Source organism: Pan troglodytes, chromosome 10 (genome assembly GCF_028858775.2).
Source record: "Pan troglodytes isolate AG18354 chromosome 10, NHGRI_mPanTro3-v2.0_pri, whole genome shotgun sequence".
Lineage (NCBI taxonomy): Eukaryota > Metazoa > Chordata > Mammalia > Primates > Hominidae > Pan > Pan troglodytes.
In genome coordinates this window covers 73,919,259-73,937,802 of record NC_072408.2, presented here as the reverse complement: position 1 = coordinate 73,937,802, position 18,544 = coordinate 73,919,259, and the positions used below count along the sequence as shown (strand labels likewise).

Below are 18,544 nucleotides of genomic sequence, written 5' to 3'. Positions count from 1 at the left end.
AAAACTCTTTTTATTTGCAACTATGCATCTTGCTCAGAGATCTTAAAACATCCTTGTTTGTTAGATTACGTATTTCAAATTCATATACACTTTGGTAGATGCAAACATTTTTATTTGCTGAAGAACATAAGGGGGAAATAGAAATTCTTTATTTGAAGAAACAAATGATTTGATTTGGGAAATGAAATGAAAAGAAAAACATAGTTAACTAATTCACTACTTCTTTTACTCATCTGAGGCCTTCAGATAGTCCCCCATATAGCCTTAGAGTGTTTAAAATATGATTATGCTCTTTCAGTCTATTAGAAATAAAAACATAAAGCTTAAAAAATTTCAAGGGAAGGGGCTTGAAGATTACTGACTAAGGGCAGCTGACACTCACCTCCTCCACAAAGAACCAAAATAGTAAGTAGAAAATCCCACATAAGAGAGAATTCTGGAATTCAACAGAGAAGTGACAGGAAGCATCTAAGGCAATGAAGGGGAGGGAAGCAAGGAAGCCTACCCAGTAGGGATCCTCTGTGAGGCCAGAGAGGCTCCCCAGTGCATCGAAAGGTAAGTGACTGACTCCCAGTGGTCCACATCTGCATTATGGACTCCAGGAATCCTAGCCACAGGAGAGTCCCTTGACCATGCAGGCCTTGAGACTAGCATAAGGAACTGCCCAGCGATCGCACAAAGGCATTGCTCCAGAGAAGGAGCTCTCACTGGGTCCCACCCCTGCCATCCCCATTACTGAGCAGCAAGGTGCCATTTTGAGAGCCCAACACCCACCAGATGACATCGTTCCTCAGACCCCAACATCATCTGCATCTCTACATCCCTGAAGCTCTGCTGACATCCCCCACCCACAGCTGAGTGCTACTGCTGGCTGCTGTCACCAGGGATAAAGTGTGTCATTAGAAGTGGACTCCCCCACCCCCAGTAGCAGGGCTGCTACACATTTATAAGCTCCCTAAGAAAATGCTACCCCACTTGCAGCCACCATCTGGGGCTGAAACACATGCCCACCAGCAACCCATTTATAGCTGCTGCCACTGAAAGCAACACACCCCGCACCCCTTCAAGAGCAGGGCAGCAATGCAGTAGCTGCTAATTCACTCAGGCATTCTGCTGGGGGCATGAGGATCACTCCACTCCAGCCTATGATAGCCGGTGTCCACACACACCACTGAGTGGCCTGAGGTCAGGAACACCCAGCTTGGCTTTGCCTTCCTCAATGCCTAAGCAAGTTGTCTGGGAACCCAGAGACAGCCTTGTGCCATCCACCATGACTGGTACCTAAGCAACCCTCCCAGAAGCCTGATGATGGGCCTACCCAATCTGCCACTGCCATCACAACTGGCACCTCCTGCATGTGCCACCTGTGGGTCTGAAGACTGGCTCATTCAGCCCTTGCAGCCACCACCAACACCAGTGCAGACTGCTTGGGAGCCAGAGGGTTGTCCTGCAGTTGCTACAGCCATCACCCACACCACACCCACTGCCCAGAAGCCTGAGGACCCACACACCAGCCCAGTCTACTATGGCCACTACTGACACCCAAGCAAACTGCCTGAAGGCCAAAGAATCAACCCAACTAGACTCATTACCATCAGTGCCAATGTACACAGCCATGGGGCCCAAGGACAGGAATGCTAGGCCCACCACCACCACTGGGGCCAAGGACTGGCCCACTTGATATTCTTGTCTCCAGCACAACCTCATCACCATTTTTACTAACAAATGCACCCTAAGCCACTGAAAAAATCACAGACACTGATGATACTGTTGGCAGCTGAAAAAAATAATATGAAGACTATGCTGCCGTATGCACCTAGAAATCAAAATCAAAGTGCCCTACTCAATCAACACCAAGATACATCTTCAGAAAAAAGTCTTCCCCTACAAAAACTAATTTACAAAACTGGAAGCAGCAATCATTACACCAGATGCATAGATATCAATGCAAGAACAAAATAAACATAAAAAGGTGAAGAAATATGACACTTCCAAAGGAATTTAATAATTCTTCAGCAACATATGCCAGTGGAAAAAAAAGATATTTATAAAATTCTGGAAAAAAGAATCCAAAATGTTGATATTAAGGAAGCTCAGTGAGATACAAGAGAACTCAGATAAACAATAAAAAGAAATCAGAAAAACAATTCAGGATATGAATGAGAAATTTACCCAAGAGATAGATACGATAAGAATGAACCAAACAGAAATTCTGTAACTGAAGAGTTTATTGAAAGAAATACAAAATACATTCAAAAACTTCAACAATAGATCAGATCAAGCAGAAGAAAAATTTCAGAACTTGAAGACAGGTCTTTTAAAATTACCTCGTCAAATGATAGAAAGGAAAAAAAAAGAATGAACAAAGTGTATGTGACATATGAGGCACTATAAAGTGAACAAATATTCAAATTTGCAGTTTCCCAGAAGGTAAAGAGAACATGAAAGGTGTAGGAAACCTACGAAACAACACAATAGCTGAAAATTTGTCAAGTCTAGCAAGAAATGTAGACATCCAGACACATGAAAATCAGAAATTCCCAAATAATATAATGCAAAAAGCTCTTCTCCACAGCACATTATAGTCAAACTGTCAAAAGCCAAAGAGTAAGAATTCTAAAACAGCAAGCAAAATGTCTAGTCACTTATAAGGGAACTTCCACAAGATTAACAGATTAACAGCAGATTTCTCAGCAGAAACCTCACAGGCCAGGAGAAGATGAGATGATATATTCAAAATAGTGAAAGAAAAAAATGACACCAAGGATGTTAGACCCAGCAACATTGTTCTTCAAAAATGAAGGATAAATAAAATCTTTTCTGGGCAAGAAAAATTTGAAGGAATTCACTATCACTAGACTGGCTTTACAAGAAATATTTAAGGGAGTCCTACATATGAAAGTGACAGGACACTGCCATTATGAAGACACACAAAGGTATACAACTAACTGGTAGAGCAAAACACAAATAAAGAAGAGAAAGAACTCAAACGTTACCACTACAGAAAATCACCAAACCACAATCATAAACAATAAGAAAGAAAAAGAGAAAGAAAGAAAGAAAGAGAGAGAGAGAGAGAATGAAAGAAAGAAAGAAAAGGAAGGAAGAAAAAAACACAAAACAAACAAACAAACAAAAAAAAACAACCAGGAATCAATTAACAAAATGGCAGGAATAAGCGCTCACATGTCAATAATAGCCTTGCATGTAAATGGATTAAATTGTTACTTGAAAGATATAGACTGGCTAAATAGATTTAAAACAAAAATATGACCCAGTTGTAAGCTGCCTATAAGAAACTTATCTCACTTGTAAAGATAAATATAGACTGAAAGTAAAAAGATGAAAGATCTTCCATACAAAGAGAAACCAAAAATGAGCAAAAGTAGTTATACCTATAACAGATAAAATTGACTTTAAATAAAAAACACTAAGAGACAAAAGTCATTACATAATGATAAAAGGAACAATTTAGCAAGAGTATATAACAATTCTAAACATTCACACTCAACACCAGAGCATCCAGATATGTAAAGCAAATGTTATTAGATATAAAGGGTGAAATAGAATCCAATACAATAATAGTTGGGGATTTCAACATTCTAATCTCAGCATCAGATAGATCATCTAGACAGAAAATTAACAAAGAAACATTGGATTTAAACTTGACTTTAGACCAAATGGATCTAACATTTACACAATATTTCATCCAACAGCTACAGAATATATTTATCTCATCAGCACATGACGCATTCCCCAGGATACACCATATGTTAGAACACAAAATAAGTCTCAACTAATTTGAAATATTTGAAATCATATTAAGCATCTTCTCAGACCACAATGGAATAAAACTAGAAATCAATAACAAGAAAAACTTTAAAACCTATACAAATACATGGAAATTAAACAACATGCTCCTGAATGAACGTTATGTCAAGAAGAAAATTAAGAAGGAAATCAAAAATGTTTTGAAACAAATGAAAATTGAAATACAACATAGGAAAAGCCATGGGATACAGCAAAAGCAGTGCTAAGAGAGAAGCTTATCAATAAACACTTAAATTAAAAATGTAGAAAGATTTCAAATATATAATCTAATCATGTACCTCAACAAACTAGAAAAGCAAGAACAAAACCCAAAACTAGCAGAAGGAAAGAAAAAATGAAGAACAGAAGAACTTAATGAAATAGAGAAAAACAACAACAAGGGATTAGCAAAATGAAAAGTTGTTATTTAAAAAAGATAAAATGGATATAGCTCTAGCTAGACTAACCAAGAAAAAGAGAAGAGACTGAAATAAAGAAAATCAGAAATAAAAAAGAAAATATATTACAACCAATACCACAGAAATAGAAAAGATTATCAGAGACTATTATGAACAACCATACACTAAAAAACTGAAAAATCTAGAGGAAATTAATAAATTTCTGGACACATACCACCTACCAAGATTGAATTAAGAAATAATAGAAAACCTGAACAGACCAGTAATGAATAATGAAATTGAATCAGTAGTAAAAAGTCTCCCAACAAAGAAAATTTCAAGACCAGATGGCTTTACTGTCAAATTTTACCAAACTTTCAAAGAAAACTAACAAGTCTCCTTAAATTCTTTTAAAAATTAAACAGGAAGGAATTCTCCCTAACTCATTCTCTGAGGCCAGTATTATCCTGATTCCATAACCAGACAAGGATGCAAGTAAAAATAAAACTACAGGTCAATATCCCTGATGGAACATAGGTGTGAAAATCCTCGACAAAATACTAGCAAACTGAATCCAACAGTACATCCAAAAGATAATACACCATGATCAAGTGGGATTTATACTAGGGTTGCAAGAACAGTTCAAATCAATAAATGTGATACATCACATCAACAAAAAGAACAAAAACCATATGATCATCTCAATAGATACAGAAAAAGTATTTGATAAAATTTAACATTCCTTCATGATAAAAACTATCTGCAGCCAATCATAGAAGGAACATATCTCAATATAATAAAAGTCATATATGACAAACCCACAGCTAACATCATACTGAATTGGGAAAAGCTGGAAGCCTTTCCTCTAAGAACTGAAACAAAATAAGGATGCCCACTTCCATCACTCCTATTCAATATAATACTGGAAGTCCTAGCCACAGCTTTCAGGTCAGAGAAAGAAAGAAAGAAAAGGCATGCAAATAGGAAAAGATAAAGTCAAATTGTCCATCTTTCCAGATGACATGATTTTATACCTAGAAAAACCAAGACTCCACCAAAGCACTCTTAGCGCTGAAAAATAAATTCAGTAAAGTTACAGGAGACAAAATCAGCATATGAAACAAGCAATGTTTCTACACACCAATAATAAACTAGCTGAGAAGGAAATTAAGAAGGCAATCCCATTTACAATAGCTAAAAAATAAAATATTTAGGGATAAATTTAACCAAGGAACTGAAAAACCTCTATTCGGAAAACTACAAAACACTGATAAAAGAATTGAAAAGGACAGAAACAAATGGAGAGATATCCCATGCTCATGGATTAGAAAAATTAACATTGTTAAAATGGCCATACTACCCAAAGCAATCTACAGATTCTATATGACCGCTATCAAAATAGCAATGTCATTTTTCACAGAAATGGAAAAACCAATGTAAAATTTGTATGAAATTAAAAAATAGCTCCAGTAGCCAAAGTCATCCTGTGAAAAAAGAACAATGCTAGAGGTATCATACTACCTGATTTCAAAGTATATTACAAAAGTATAGGAACCTAAACAGCATGATACTGACATTAGAACAGACACTTAGACCAATGGAAGAGAATAGAGAACCTAGAAATGCATCCACATATTTATAGCCAACAGATTTTCAACAAAGGTGACAAGAATATACATTGAGGAAAGGACACAGTGTTCAAGAAATGGTGCTGAAAAAAATGGATATCCATTGGATATCCATGTACAAAAGAATAAAACTGGACTCCTGATATGGTTTGGATGTTTGTTCCCTCCAAATCTCATGTTGAAATATAATCCCCAACTTCTCAGGATCTTGGCGGATGGGAGGTAGGCCTAGATTGCAGATCCAACTCAGATGGACAGAGCAGCATGTGGAGGCTCGCATTGTGAATTTTAGTTCCAGATAGACTGCAAGAACAAACCAGCAATCCTGAGAGGACCCACAGACCCTCTGAAGGAAGTAGATTGCTCCTGCAGGGCCCAGGAGACACCCCAAATACTGTGAGTGCCCCAACTGTGGAAGTGGGAAAGGGAGATCCTCCTCTCCTAAACACACACCCCCACTAGAGAAACTGAAGGTCTGTTTGTGGGAGAAGTTTCTGACCTTACCTGGAGTTGAGTTAACTTAGAGAGCTGAGCAAAATACAGGTGTAGAGGAAGCAGTGAGAAAGGCCCTGGGAGCTCACTGGGTCCCTGAGCAGGCCATTCCTGCCTGGCATAGCCAGGCATTTACATTACTAACATTGAATGTAAATGGCCTAAATGCTCCACTTAAAAGGGTGAAAAAGGTATTTCATGCAAATGGCCACCAAAGTGAGTAGGCAAAACAAACTTTAAAGCAACAGCAGTTAAAAGAGACAAAGAGGGACATTATATAATGGTAAAAGGCCTTGTCCAACAGGAAAATATCACAATCTTAAACATATATGCACCTAACACTGGAGCTCCCAAATTTATAGAACAATTACTAATAGACCTAAGAAATGAGATAGACAGCAACACAATAATAGTGGGGGACTTCAATACTTCATTGACAGCACTAGACAGTTCATCAAGACAGAAAGTCAACAAAAAAATAATGGATTTAAATTATACCTTAGAACAAATGGACTTAACAGATATATACAGAACATTTCATCCAATAACCACAGAACACACATTCTATTCAACAGCGCGTGGAAATTTCTCCAAGGTAGACCATATGATAGGCCATGAAATGAGCCTCAATAAATATACTAACAGACCAATAACAAGCAGTGAGATTTAATTGGTAATTAAAAAATTACCAACCAAAAAAAAGTTCAGGACCAGATGGATTCACAGCAGAATTCTACTAGACATTCAAAGAGGAATTGGTACCCATCTTTTTGACACTATTCTACAAGACAGATAAAGAAGGAACCTGCCCTAATTCATTCTATGAAGCCAGCATCACACCAAAACCAGGCAAGGACATAACCAAAAAAGAAAACTACAGACTGATAGCCTTGATGAACATAGATGCTAAAATCCTTAACAAAATACTAGATAACCAAATTCAACAATGTAACAAAAAGATAATCCACCATGATCAAGCAGGTTCCATGCCAGGGATGCAGGGTTGGTTTGACATCTGCAAGTCAATAAGTGTGATATACCACATAAACAGATTTAAAAACAAAAATTACATGATCATCTCAATAGATGCAGAAAAAGCATTCAACAAAATCCAGCATACCTTTATGATTAAAATGCTCAGCAAAATCAGCATACAAGAGACATACCTCAGTGTAATAAAAGCCATCTATGACAAACCCACAGCCAACATAATATTGAATGGGGAAAAGTTGAAAGCATTCCCTCTGAGAACTGGAACAAGACAAGGATGCCCACTCTCACCACTCCTCTTCAACATAGTACTGGAAGTCCTAGCCAGGGCAATCAGACAAAACAAAGAAATAAAGGGCATTCAAATCAGTAAAGAGGAAGTCAAACTGTCACTGTTTGCTGATGATATGATCATTTACCTTTAAAACCCTAAAGACTCCTCCAGAAAGCTCCTAGAACTGATAAAAGAATTCAGCAAAGTTTCCAGATACAAGATGAATGCACACAAATCAGTAACTCTTCTATACACCAACAGCAACCAAATGGAGAATCAAATCAAGAACTCAACCCCTTGTACAATAGATGCAAAAATGGCCTAATACAACCCCTATTTCTTGCCATATAAAACGTACACTCAAGATGGATTAAAGACTTAAATATAAAACTTAAAACTATAAAACTACTAAAAGAAAACATAAGGGAGACACTTCAAGACATGGCTTTGGGCAAAGATTTTATGGCCAAGACCTCAAAAGCACAGGCAACAAAAGCAAAAATAGACAAATGGGACTATATTAAGCTAAAATACATCTGCACAGTAAAGGAAACAATCAACACAGTGAAGAGACAAGCTGTTGAATGCGAGAAAATATTTGCATACATTTGACAAGGAATTAATCTCCAGAATATATAAGAAACTCAAACAACTCAACAGTGGAAAAACAAATAATCTCATTAAAAAATTGGCAAAGGATATTTTTCAAAAGAAGACATACAAATGCACAATGGGTATGGGGAAAATGCTCAACATTACTAATCATCAGAGAAATGCAAATCAAAACCACAATGAGATATCATCTTATGCCAGTTAGAATCATCATGATTTAAATAAATTAATAAATAAATAACACATGCTGGCAAGGATGTGAAGGAAAAGGCACTCTTAGGCACTATTGGTAAGCATGCAAATTAGTATAGCCACTATGGAAAACAATATGTAGATTTACCAAAAAGCTAAAAATTGAACTATCATAAGATCCAGCAATCCTATTACTGGGTATTTATCCAAAGGAAAAGAATTCAGAATAATAAACAGATACTGGTACCACACTGTTTATTGCAGCACGATTCACATTAGCAAAGATATGGAATCAACCTAAGTGTCCATCAATGGATGAATGAAGAAAATGTGGTGTATACACACAATTGAATATTATTCAACCATACAAATATAAAATCATTTCATTTGCAGCAACATGGATGAAACTGGAAGTCATTATGTTAAACGAAATAAGCCAGGCATAGAAAGACAAATTTTGCATGTTCTCACTGATATGTGGGAGCTAAAAAGGTTAATATCATGTAGGTAGAGAGTAGAATAACAGATACCAGAGGTAGAGAAGGGTGTGTACGTTATGGGAGGAAGGGAGACGAAGAGAAGTTGGTTAATGGAAACAGGCAGTTAGATAGAAGGAATATGTTCTGATGTTCAATAGCAAAGTAGGGTGATTATAGTTAACAACAATATATTGTATATTTCAAAATAGTAGAAGAAAGGTCTTGAAATGTTCCTAACACATAGAAACGATAAATACTTGAGGTGATGAATACCCCAAATACCTGACTTGATCATTATACATTATATGCATGTAACAAAATGTCACAAGTACCTGATACATATAAACACGTCATATATCAATAAAAGAAAGTCGATCTCATATTGGTTGAGGCCTGATTGTAAGTAAATCTTTGTCCCTCCAGACATTTCCCTGTACGGTCTTGCTGTGAGGAGCTTCTTTTACTGCTATTTCTTATATTCCAACACCATTTTAGCCCTTTTTTGTCCTCCCCATATTTTTACCTCGGTTTTTACTGTTTATATAGCACACTTTGTGCTATAGTTTACCTCAGTTCTTACTATTTATAAAGCACATTTTGCCCCAAACTTCTCTCTTAGCAAGCTAGAATATAAGTGAATGCAATAGCATAGAGACAGGGTCATTCCTATTTTCATATTTGAGGTATAAACCAAGGAGATTTACATACACATATATATTTTTAAGTCTGCAAATAAATGGTTTTATTCTGACATTAAAAAAGAAAATACTTAATATCATTAATGAATGATCGTTTTACCACAGCGTAGGTCATTGAATTTGAACTTAACCTTCACTTTCAAACAAGCACTTTGTATTTTATTGATCTCTATTTTCCTGGAACAACATGGGGGCTATGTTTAGCGTGAGGACAAAGTATCACAACTTTCACCTGAAAGAAAAGATGAGCTACCATGGTACATATAACAATGAGGTGGTTAAAACTCTAAGTCGTCATCTGGCAACACTGCCAATTTACTAAAAATCACTATTTCAAAGAAGTATAGAATAGATATCAGCCAAAATAAGGATCTCTCTCTCTGCCTCTCTCTCGCTCTCTCTCTCTCTCCCCCATCTCTCTCCATCTCTGTCTCTCTCTCTATATATGTATACACACATATATACATATTATACACATATGGAGAAATGTCACTATTTTGTATATGCTTAAAAATTACAGACTTTGGAATTCATATGACTATTTCAGTGTGTGTGGCTACTAATCTGACCCTCCTGTTCCAAAACACAGTTGCAGAAGCAGAGGAAGTCATTATACACTTAGAACATCATTTTATAAGGCAGCAGGTCTGGTAGGAAGGAGATTAGGTGCTACTTGTGACAAAGTTCAGCAAATATTTGTGTTCCCAGCACTTTTCTAGATCCTCAGTTAAAATCAAAGCAGCTGCAGTCTTGGCAGTGGGAGGTGATACTCACACTTTGAACAAGACCACCTGCACTACCTACAATGGCAGCTCCAAATATTTTATATGAAAGGGGCCTAGACATAGCATGCTGAATGAAAAGGAAGTGAGTAGACTGGTGCTTTCCTTGAAGCTGTGCAACCAAGCATAGTTTTTACATAGATTGTGTGTTTCACATGGTGTGATAACAGCTTGAGATGCCATTGACATGGCCCACCGGCTTATCCACATCAGTAATTAGGGCAAAGAAATGCTAATTACTATGCATCCCGTGATTGAAGTAACATTGATGTATACATATTTTTTCCTATTCTTTCTCTTTTTGTGTTTAAAAATGCAATTATGGACTCATTCAAAGTGAAAGCTGGTATGACAATACATGAGCTAACTTCCTCATTTTATGAAAAAATTTTATAAAGAAATAAGCTAATACCTACAGAGTATTTATTAAATGCTAGGCACAGTTCTGAATGATTTACAACTGGTATTTCTTTTAATTTTCACAACATTATTACAGGTAGATGCTGTTATCTTTATTTTATAGATGGAGAAACTGAGGCACAGAGATGCTGTGTAATAAATCTCAACATTACCCAGGTGACGGTGGAGTTGGAATTCCAAATCATGCAGTCTGACTTTAGCTGTAGACAGCAAGATAGTAAGTAAAGGAATGGAGCAACAAATTGATGGATCTTTTTGCTTTTGCTTTTGCTTGTTTGAAACAGGGTCTCACTCTGTCACCCCGGCTGGAGTGCAATGGCGCAATCTTGCTCACTGAAGCCTCACTAGAACGCCTGGACTCAAGTGATCCTCCTGCTTTAGCCTCTCAGGTAGCTAGGACTACAGGTGTGAGCCTCCATGGCCAGCTAGAGAAATTTTTTAAATTTCTGTAGAAACAGGGTCTCCCTATGTTCCCCAGGCTGGTATCCAACTCTTGGTCTCAAACAATTCTCCCACCTCAGCCTTGAAAAGTGTTGAGATTACAGGTGTGAATCACCATGCTGGGCCTTGATGGATCTTTAAAAGTGGTGGGGGGTGGGAGAAAAAGAGGAAGAACAAAAACAGTATCGCAAAAGATAAACATCATTAGGTCTTGGGAAGGATGGGATCCTTTTTATTTTGCTCTAGAGAAAAGCCATTTGGAAAACTTCTGTGTTAACAAAAAACAGCCGAGTAGCCTAGTATTAAACTTTAGAGCAGTTGTTCTTTACGGCAATTACAGGGGCCTTCAGGAAGCTGATGGAAGTGGGAAGTCCTCTTCTCAGAGAAAAGTACTTCTATACACGTGCACCTAATTTTTAGATATAATTTCTGAAGGTTTAGAAACTCCTTGAGTTCACTTATATCAAAGTCCTCACCTTTAGAACTCCTGTCCTAGAAGAGTGGACTCATTATTATAATTTCTTCCATAACCACTTTGACTATAGTTTTCTGAATTCTTCCCTGTGCCACTTGTACCATGTAATTCAGAGGCGTAGTGTCAAGACTGAGGAGGCAGCAGGTAAATTATGTCCAGCAATACGTTGGCTTAGGCAAAAACAAATTGTTTCTAGTCCATTTTAAGAGGGAAGCATTTATTTAGGGACTACATCGCACAAGTCTTTACAACTCTTAAATTAACTTTCATTATGTGTGACAACATTTATTAAACTTTTTTAATGATCCTAAATATCCTTAACATGTTAATTTCTCCAGAGTTTGTAATGTTCTGAGCAAGTGTGTGCAGAAGAAATGATTGTAGTAAGACCTGGGCAAAGGAGAGAGTAAACATTTTTCCCCCACATTTGGGCAAAACTTTCCATCCTGGGTCACACCACAGTCTAATTTCCCTCCTCTCCTCTCCCTCAACTGGTAACAGTGCTTCTTCCAAAACATACCTGACTACTTAGCACTTCCCACTACTGTGTATAGAATTTCAGTGACTCCTCATTCATTGTTCATAGCCTGGAGACAAAACTCCTTAAGGCTATTAACTCCCCCTGAGCTTCACAATCTAGTCCCTGCAGGTCTCTCCCATCTTCTCTCATACTCCTCTCCTTTTCCCTCTCTGAGCCCCCCTCAGATCTTCGAACAGAGAACACTTCTGCATCTTGGCATATATAGTTCTCTCACATAGAACACTTTCCCCCCTTTAGCTATTTATCCTTCAAGTGTCAGCTCAAACATCTCATCATTAGAGAGGTTTTTTCCAAACCTCTAGGTAACTAGGTTAGAAACCACTCCCCATTCCACGGTACACTGTATAGTCTTAGGACACCTGGTTCCCTTAGTCTCACACTCATCACATTTGACTGTATTGTATGTTCAATGTCTACCTTCTACAAATTTGTCAATTCTTGAAGATTAAGAATCAGTTCTGTATTCTTAACTCTATCTCTCTCGCCTCTCAGTGCCTGATACCTAATAGACATTTGATGAATCCTTACCAAATAATAAAATGGATTAATGAATAAAAGCAATAAATTTCAAGGTTAATATTAACAAATTAAAAAGGTTATTTCGAAGTCTGAGAATTAGTACCCAAAACTAACTGTGACTCTCTCATCTGTTATGTTTTTCACATTTCCATTGTTCATGGGCAAAATTCTGGCAGCAAGGGATTTTTCTCCTAAGAAACCTTTTGTTTTCTTGGATGTGAATACATTTCCTTGTTTGCCAGAAAACATGGTAAGATAACTGGAGAGTATAACATTCATTTTATTCATGAAGAAACTGTTATTCAGTTTAAGGGGTTCTTTTTCAGAAAGTTTCAGAAATCCACAACCTTTGACTGCAAGTACTGTGTTCTTTCATCTATAGGATATTTCCTTTGAAAACTGAGGTTTTAATATTTAATTCTTACATAATAGTAAAAAAGTGAATTGGCCTTGGAAAAGACCTAAATCCTGGTCCTGACTCTGCCATTTGCTTGATCATTAAATGCCTCTACGAATCAATTTGCTCTATGAACTGGAGGAGTGGGATTCATGATCTCTAAGATACTTCATATCACTACTATGAAATGCAGGGAAGTAAAAATTCAAATCATTAAATTTAAAGAAACTGTAGTGGCAATGTATTCTTAGGAATAAACACAATAATTATCCATCTGTATGAAAATCTCTAACCATACCAGGCTATGATAATATTAAAATAAAGATATATTGAAGATGATATCAACTTGGGTAAATCACATTGTGGGGACCGCTCCACAAACACACTTCCCTTACCCTTGAAAGGGAAATGATAGAAAATAAGTATTAAAGGCAGCTTAGGGGTTGAAAAACAAATTTTTTCAAAAAAAAAATCCATTGAGCATTTTCTATGTACCAGGCACTGTTCTAGACCCTGAGATCAACACACATGCTACTGATTATAAGATCCATAAAATAACTTAGTTTCACTGGCGTGTTCCCAGTGCCCAGGAAACAGTGCTCCATTAATGTTTGTTAAATGATGAGAAAAGAGGAAAGCAGAAGGGGCTCTGCTCAGGTGCAGGAACTTGTGCAGAGATCTTCTGGACTGATTCCCAGTGCTAACAAGTCCCTTCCAGTTTTATCTACCAATAAGCTATGTCCTTGAGCTCCTGCCCACTCTCTAGAGAAAACTTTTATTTCAAGGCATACTCCGGGATTCACATGTGATAGAGATGGTTCTGTTCCCAGGAACTTTGGGCATATTTAAAAACTGGACTGGAAAAATTTGTGACTAGAAAAAGGACATTAAAAACACATGCTCATGTCAGGATAAAGATCTCTGAGGAAAAGAATACAAAATAATTTTAAAAGAAACAACAGAAACAGGTACACATAAAATACTTCACTTCTCTGTAATAAGGTTTCTGTCATCCTAGATTCTTTCTCACTAAACTACAGAGAATAAGACCGTGCTTTGTTCTCTTATATGCATTCTGTCCACTTCTACATAGGCAAAATTGACTTTTAATTTTGATTTTATGAATGCATACACACGAGAACTTTGAACAGTTAGTATAAGGTGAATTCTGATTTTTCAGAATGCATGCCATATATAATGCATTTAATTTTGAGATTATGCTGGCTCTGATTAGCCAAAAGAAGGAAGTAATATATCACATTCTGGTTATTATTTCAGATCCTTTAGATTACTGTAATAGACATGAAATAGTAAACACACAATGAAAAATAAACGTGTTATATATCACAACACATGACATAATTTCAGATCGTTTAAATCACACAAGTCATCACTGCCATTTACCCAGCAATCAGTTGGCTTGATTCTTCAAGATCTTGAGGAACTCAGCCTTCAAAACCATTACTTTTTCTTTGCTAATGTTCCTTCAGTAGTCTTGACACTTTTAAACTAGAGAGTATAAACCCACAAGAAATTGTTTTATAATTTTACTGATGTCTTTATTTTCAAAATCATTTACATGGTGGTTCTCTACCTTGCCTTCTCTTACCCAGTACAAATGAGGTTATACCTCACTCGCAAATTGTTTTATCAATTTGATTTTCTTTATTTTATAATTCCTGCATAAGCATAGCATTGAAGAAAAAAATTACTTTCATTCTGAAAGGAGCACAGTATTTTGCCTTTTGAGAAGCTCCTGAGTTAAAACATTAATTCCAAGCTAATTGTGAATATGAAACATTCTTAAGCATTTCATATAATCACTAACAGAATGTAGAGTTGAGGTTTCCAACTGGTTCTAATCACATATACATCTTCCTAAAATAAAATGTTTAATTATACTATTTTGCTGAGAAAAATTTTAAAACAAAAAATGTAAATATTAACTTTTTATTTCTATGTTGTCATAATATGGATTTTAAATTTTAATTTAAATGCACATTCCATGGCAATGGCTAATATTTTCAACTTTCTCCCTCTTCAACACATACACAAGTCTGTATTCATAGCCTGTTGTAATAGACAAGGTTAAATGTAGCCTAAATGTATATTCCGTTTAAATGCTTTCCTCACTCACTAGCAATTGGTTATCACTAGAGAGTTATCTGTGAAATCTTACTCTACATTCCTCAGTCACCTAGTGAAGGTGTACTGATCCACCTTCAGGAGCAGTACAAACCTTTATTGGTCACTTCCCAAGCAACTTCAAAGAGCAGTAACTCCTCCACAGGAAGTTCTTCGACTTCCCACTGGGGAAGCCCACCCAGGGATGTTACAGACAGGGATCGGCCTCGAAGCATTCTTCTTACAGTCCTCTGAGACTCCTTTGAATTCCTGTTTCAATTAGTTGTAATCCCAGGAGAAGAGCACTTACAGACACAAAAGTTAGAGTTGGTAGAGTTACCAGGCTTTGGTAGCTTCTCTTGGGAATAAATTAGTAGCATGAAATCTTATGTGCTTCCCACAGAATTCCTGGTGGAAGGAGGAATTCTTCCTCCTCTTTCTCGTCTTTCTGGGCAGGTATTGTGAGGACGGTATCTGCCCTGTCAGTATCTACCCAAACAATCCAGAGCTGTCAACAGAAAAATCCTCTGATTCAGGACATAGGTGAGCACTTCCTGGGATAGGCAGGGCATGACCCAAGTTCAGCCTTTTAGCCCTTGTCCTTTTGACCAGACTCCTAGATTCATACAGTTACCAATGCTTATTTCATCATTTCCAAAGTGATACAATATTGGCAACTTCCCTCATTAGGTTTGCAGGCCTCCTTAGATTACATGTAGACTGATTGGGACATATTTTTATGCTTTAAATCCCTTTGGATTTCCTAAATATTCTTCTTTCTTTTGATTCCTATTTCTAGAGCTTTTAAAAAATATTCCTGGTTATTTTATTCTACACTTACAAATTGAATTTTGGTGATAGCCAGAGATCTTGATCCCCCTTTTCTCAATTACTTTTCTTAAAACTTTCCCTATAAAAAAAGCATAAATTTGAGTATGTCTTTGGGTGTAACATGAAAAAAAACGTAATTTTGACTGGTCAATAATCATCAGTCAATAATTTTAATGAGGTAGTAAAAATAAATCTTTGTCATGTTTGTACATTTCCTTCAAATATTATCAAATTGATAAAGAATAATTCAGTCAATGTAAATGTTCAAACATGGGAAGAAAAATCATCAGGATCAGACTGCAGATAAATGGCATATGTTTGCTTTTCCCTTGTGTTTCTATGTTTGTAAATATATATGTTCCAATTTATTTACACACCCATACACATATATCCTATATTGTACCTACAGAGAGTTGGTGCATTCACAAGCAAGCTTAATTTTGAGCCATCTTTACAGATGTAGCTAAAATCAATATTTTTACATTATTATTCTCTAAAGCAGCAGAACTGAAGCTCATACAAAATATCCTTCAAGTTAGAATTGCAATCAGAATTGTAATTTGTTACTTGATAATACTATTTTAGCACCTTTTATTAGGTTTTAAATTATTTTCTATATACTTGGTCTTATAGACTTACACTTATTTTAATGACTCAAGATGGGCAGAACCACATTTCATTATATTACATTAATAAATCTATGTAAGCCAAATAGATTAAATATGTCAGCTTGATGTGGTAGTACACACCTGTTTTTCCAGCTACTCAGGAGGCTGAGGGGGAAGAATCACTTGAGCCCAGGAGTTTAAGGCCAACCTGAACAACCACTCTCTTAAAAAATAAAATAAAAAACAACTAATTAAAACAAAAATAAATAAATGTCTTCTATGATTTTGTGACACAGTTGATTCTTATCTTTGTCCAGAAAAGTACATTTAAGTACATAGTTTGTTATCCATTTGTTTGCGTTGTGAGAAAAAGATTATATGGCTAATAAAAAAAATCAAGTACTAAAATAGAAAACATATGATCCCAAATGATCAAAATGATTGTCTCCTTTACAAAATGGTTTGCTTATGTTCACATAACCTCTGAGAGTCCTGCAAGTGCACATTCCAGTAAAACCAAATCTAAGGACATGTTGACAGGAGTGAGAATGGGATGACAGTGATAGAGTTTCACGTTTGCAGTTTTCTGTCCCAGGAGCCTTGAGATTGGTTCATCCAGTGTCACACAGGCCACAGGAGCACAATGATCCATATTCTCCAGCTTACATGATAAGGCTGAATTATTTATTTGCAATCTGTTCCAGGTATCAACTGCTTAGTTGTGAGTTAGGCACTTGTGGCATCACTTATCTGCTGTGTAAACTTGAGCCAATTTCTTACCTAAGTTTTTGTTTTCTTGATAAAATGGGGATGAGATAATCTATATAAGTCACTTAACATTGTGCCTGGTACTATGCCAACCACTTTAGTAATCTTAGCCTTTTTTATAACACATATGATGGTTTAGTAAAAGCTTTCCATAATGGCAGAGGTTACCATTGAAAAGGAAAGGGGTAAAAAGAAGGCTTTACTTTTCTTTCATTTTTTTGAAGTTGTACCACCTGTATATATTACCTGATCAAATGCCTAATTACAGAAAACATTTTTTTCAGAAAAATGATCTTAAGATCAATGAGTGTATTTTATAACATCCTAAATGAAAATAAGTAGGATATAAAATAAAATAAGTAGTATGATTGATTTAATTTTGTGAAAATGTACTCTATACCTCTGTTCATGAAGTATATGTAATAGAAGGCTGGAATAGACATAAACAAAAGACGGGAGGCTACATGTAAAAACTCTTACAATAGTTGTCTTTAACTGGTTGTAATTATGATTGATATTTGTGTGGTATTTTTATTTGTGTTCTACACATTTTCTGCAATAAACGTATACATATATATATATATATATACCATATATAGGATGAGTAACACAGTTTTCAAAAGTTTAATCATATAAATGAATTAAATACACATGATTGTTTCACACACTCACACTCATTATTCTGATTTTTCGAAATTTCTAGTCTTTAGTTCCCATTTGGCGTTTTTGTGTCAAGTACCAGCACTCTCAGCCACACGTCATCTCCTAATGATCCCTCATAGTAGACTTATTCTCTTGATCCTGTTATTCTCAACATGAGAACATCCTTTGCCAATTCTTTGCTTGTTAATGGTAAATATCATATTCAAAGTTGTTCATTGGGTTAAGAGAGGTAAAATAAATGGAACCATATGAAGTATATCCATGAGATGGATATATCTTCATCTATCCATAGTATCTGGATGAATTCCCTTCGTTCAGGTATTTGTGCAGAGAAAGGCAGTCATTTGTGCAAAAAGATTTGAAGAGGAATCAGGGAAAGTTCTCTTCCTCCCATATCCCTGA

General features: G+C 36.2%; 1 protein-coding gene across 1 annotated transcript in view; it reads right to left on the bottom strand.

Annotated features, from left to right (window-relative positions):
- The window catches only part of GYS2 (glycogen synthase 2), a 65,863-nt gene extending 50,043 nt beyond the window's left edge, over window positions 1–15,820 (bottom strand). The window contains exon 1 of the mRNA XM_520790.8: window positions 15,388–15,820. Within this exon, the coding sequence (XP_520790.2) occupies window positions 15,388–15,508 (121 nt within the window). The 5' untranslated portion in view covers window positions 15,509–15,820. The remainder of the gene's footprint in view (window positions 1–15,387) is intronic.
- Between the last annotated feature and the right edge of the window lie 2,724 nt (window positions 15,821–18,544).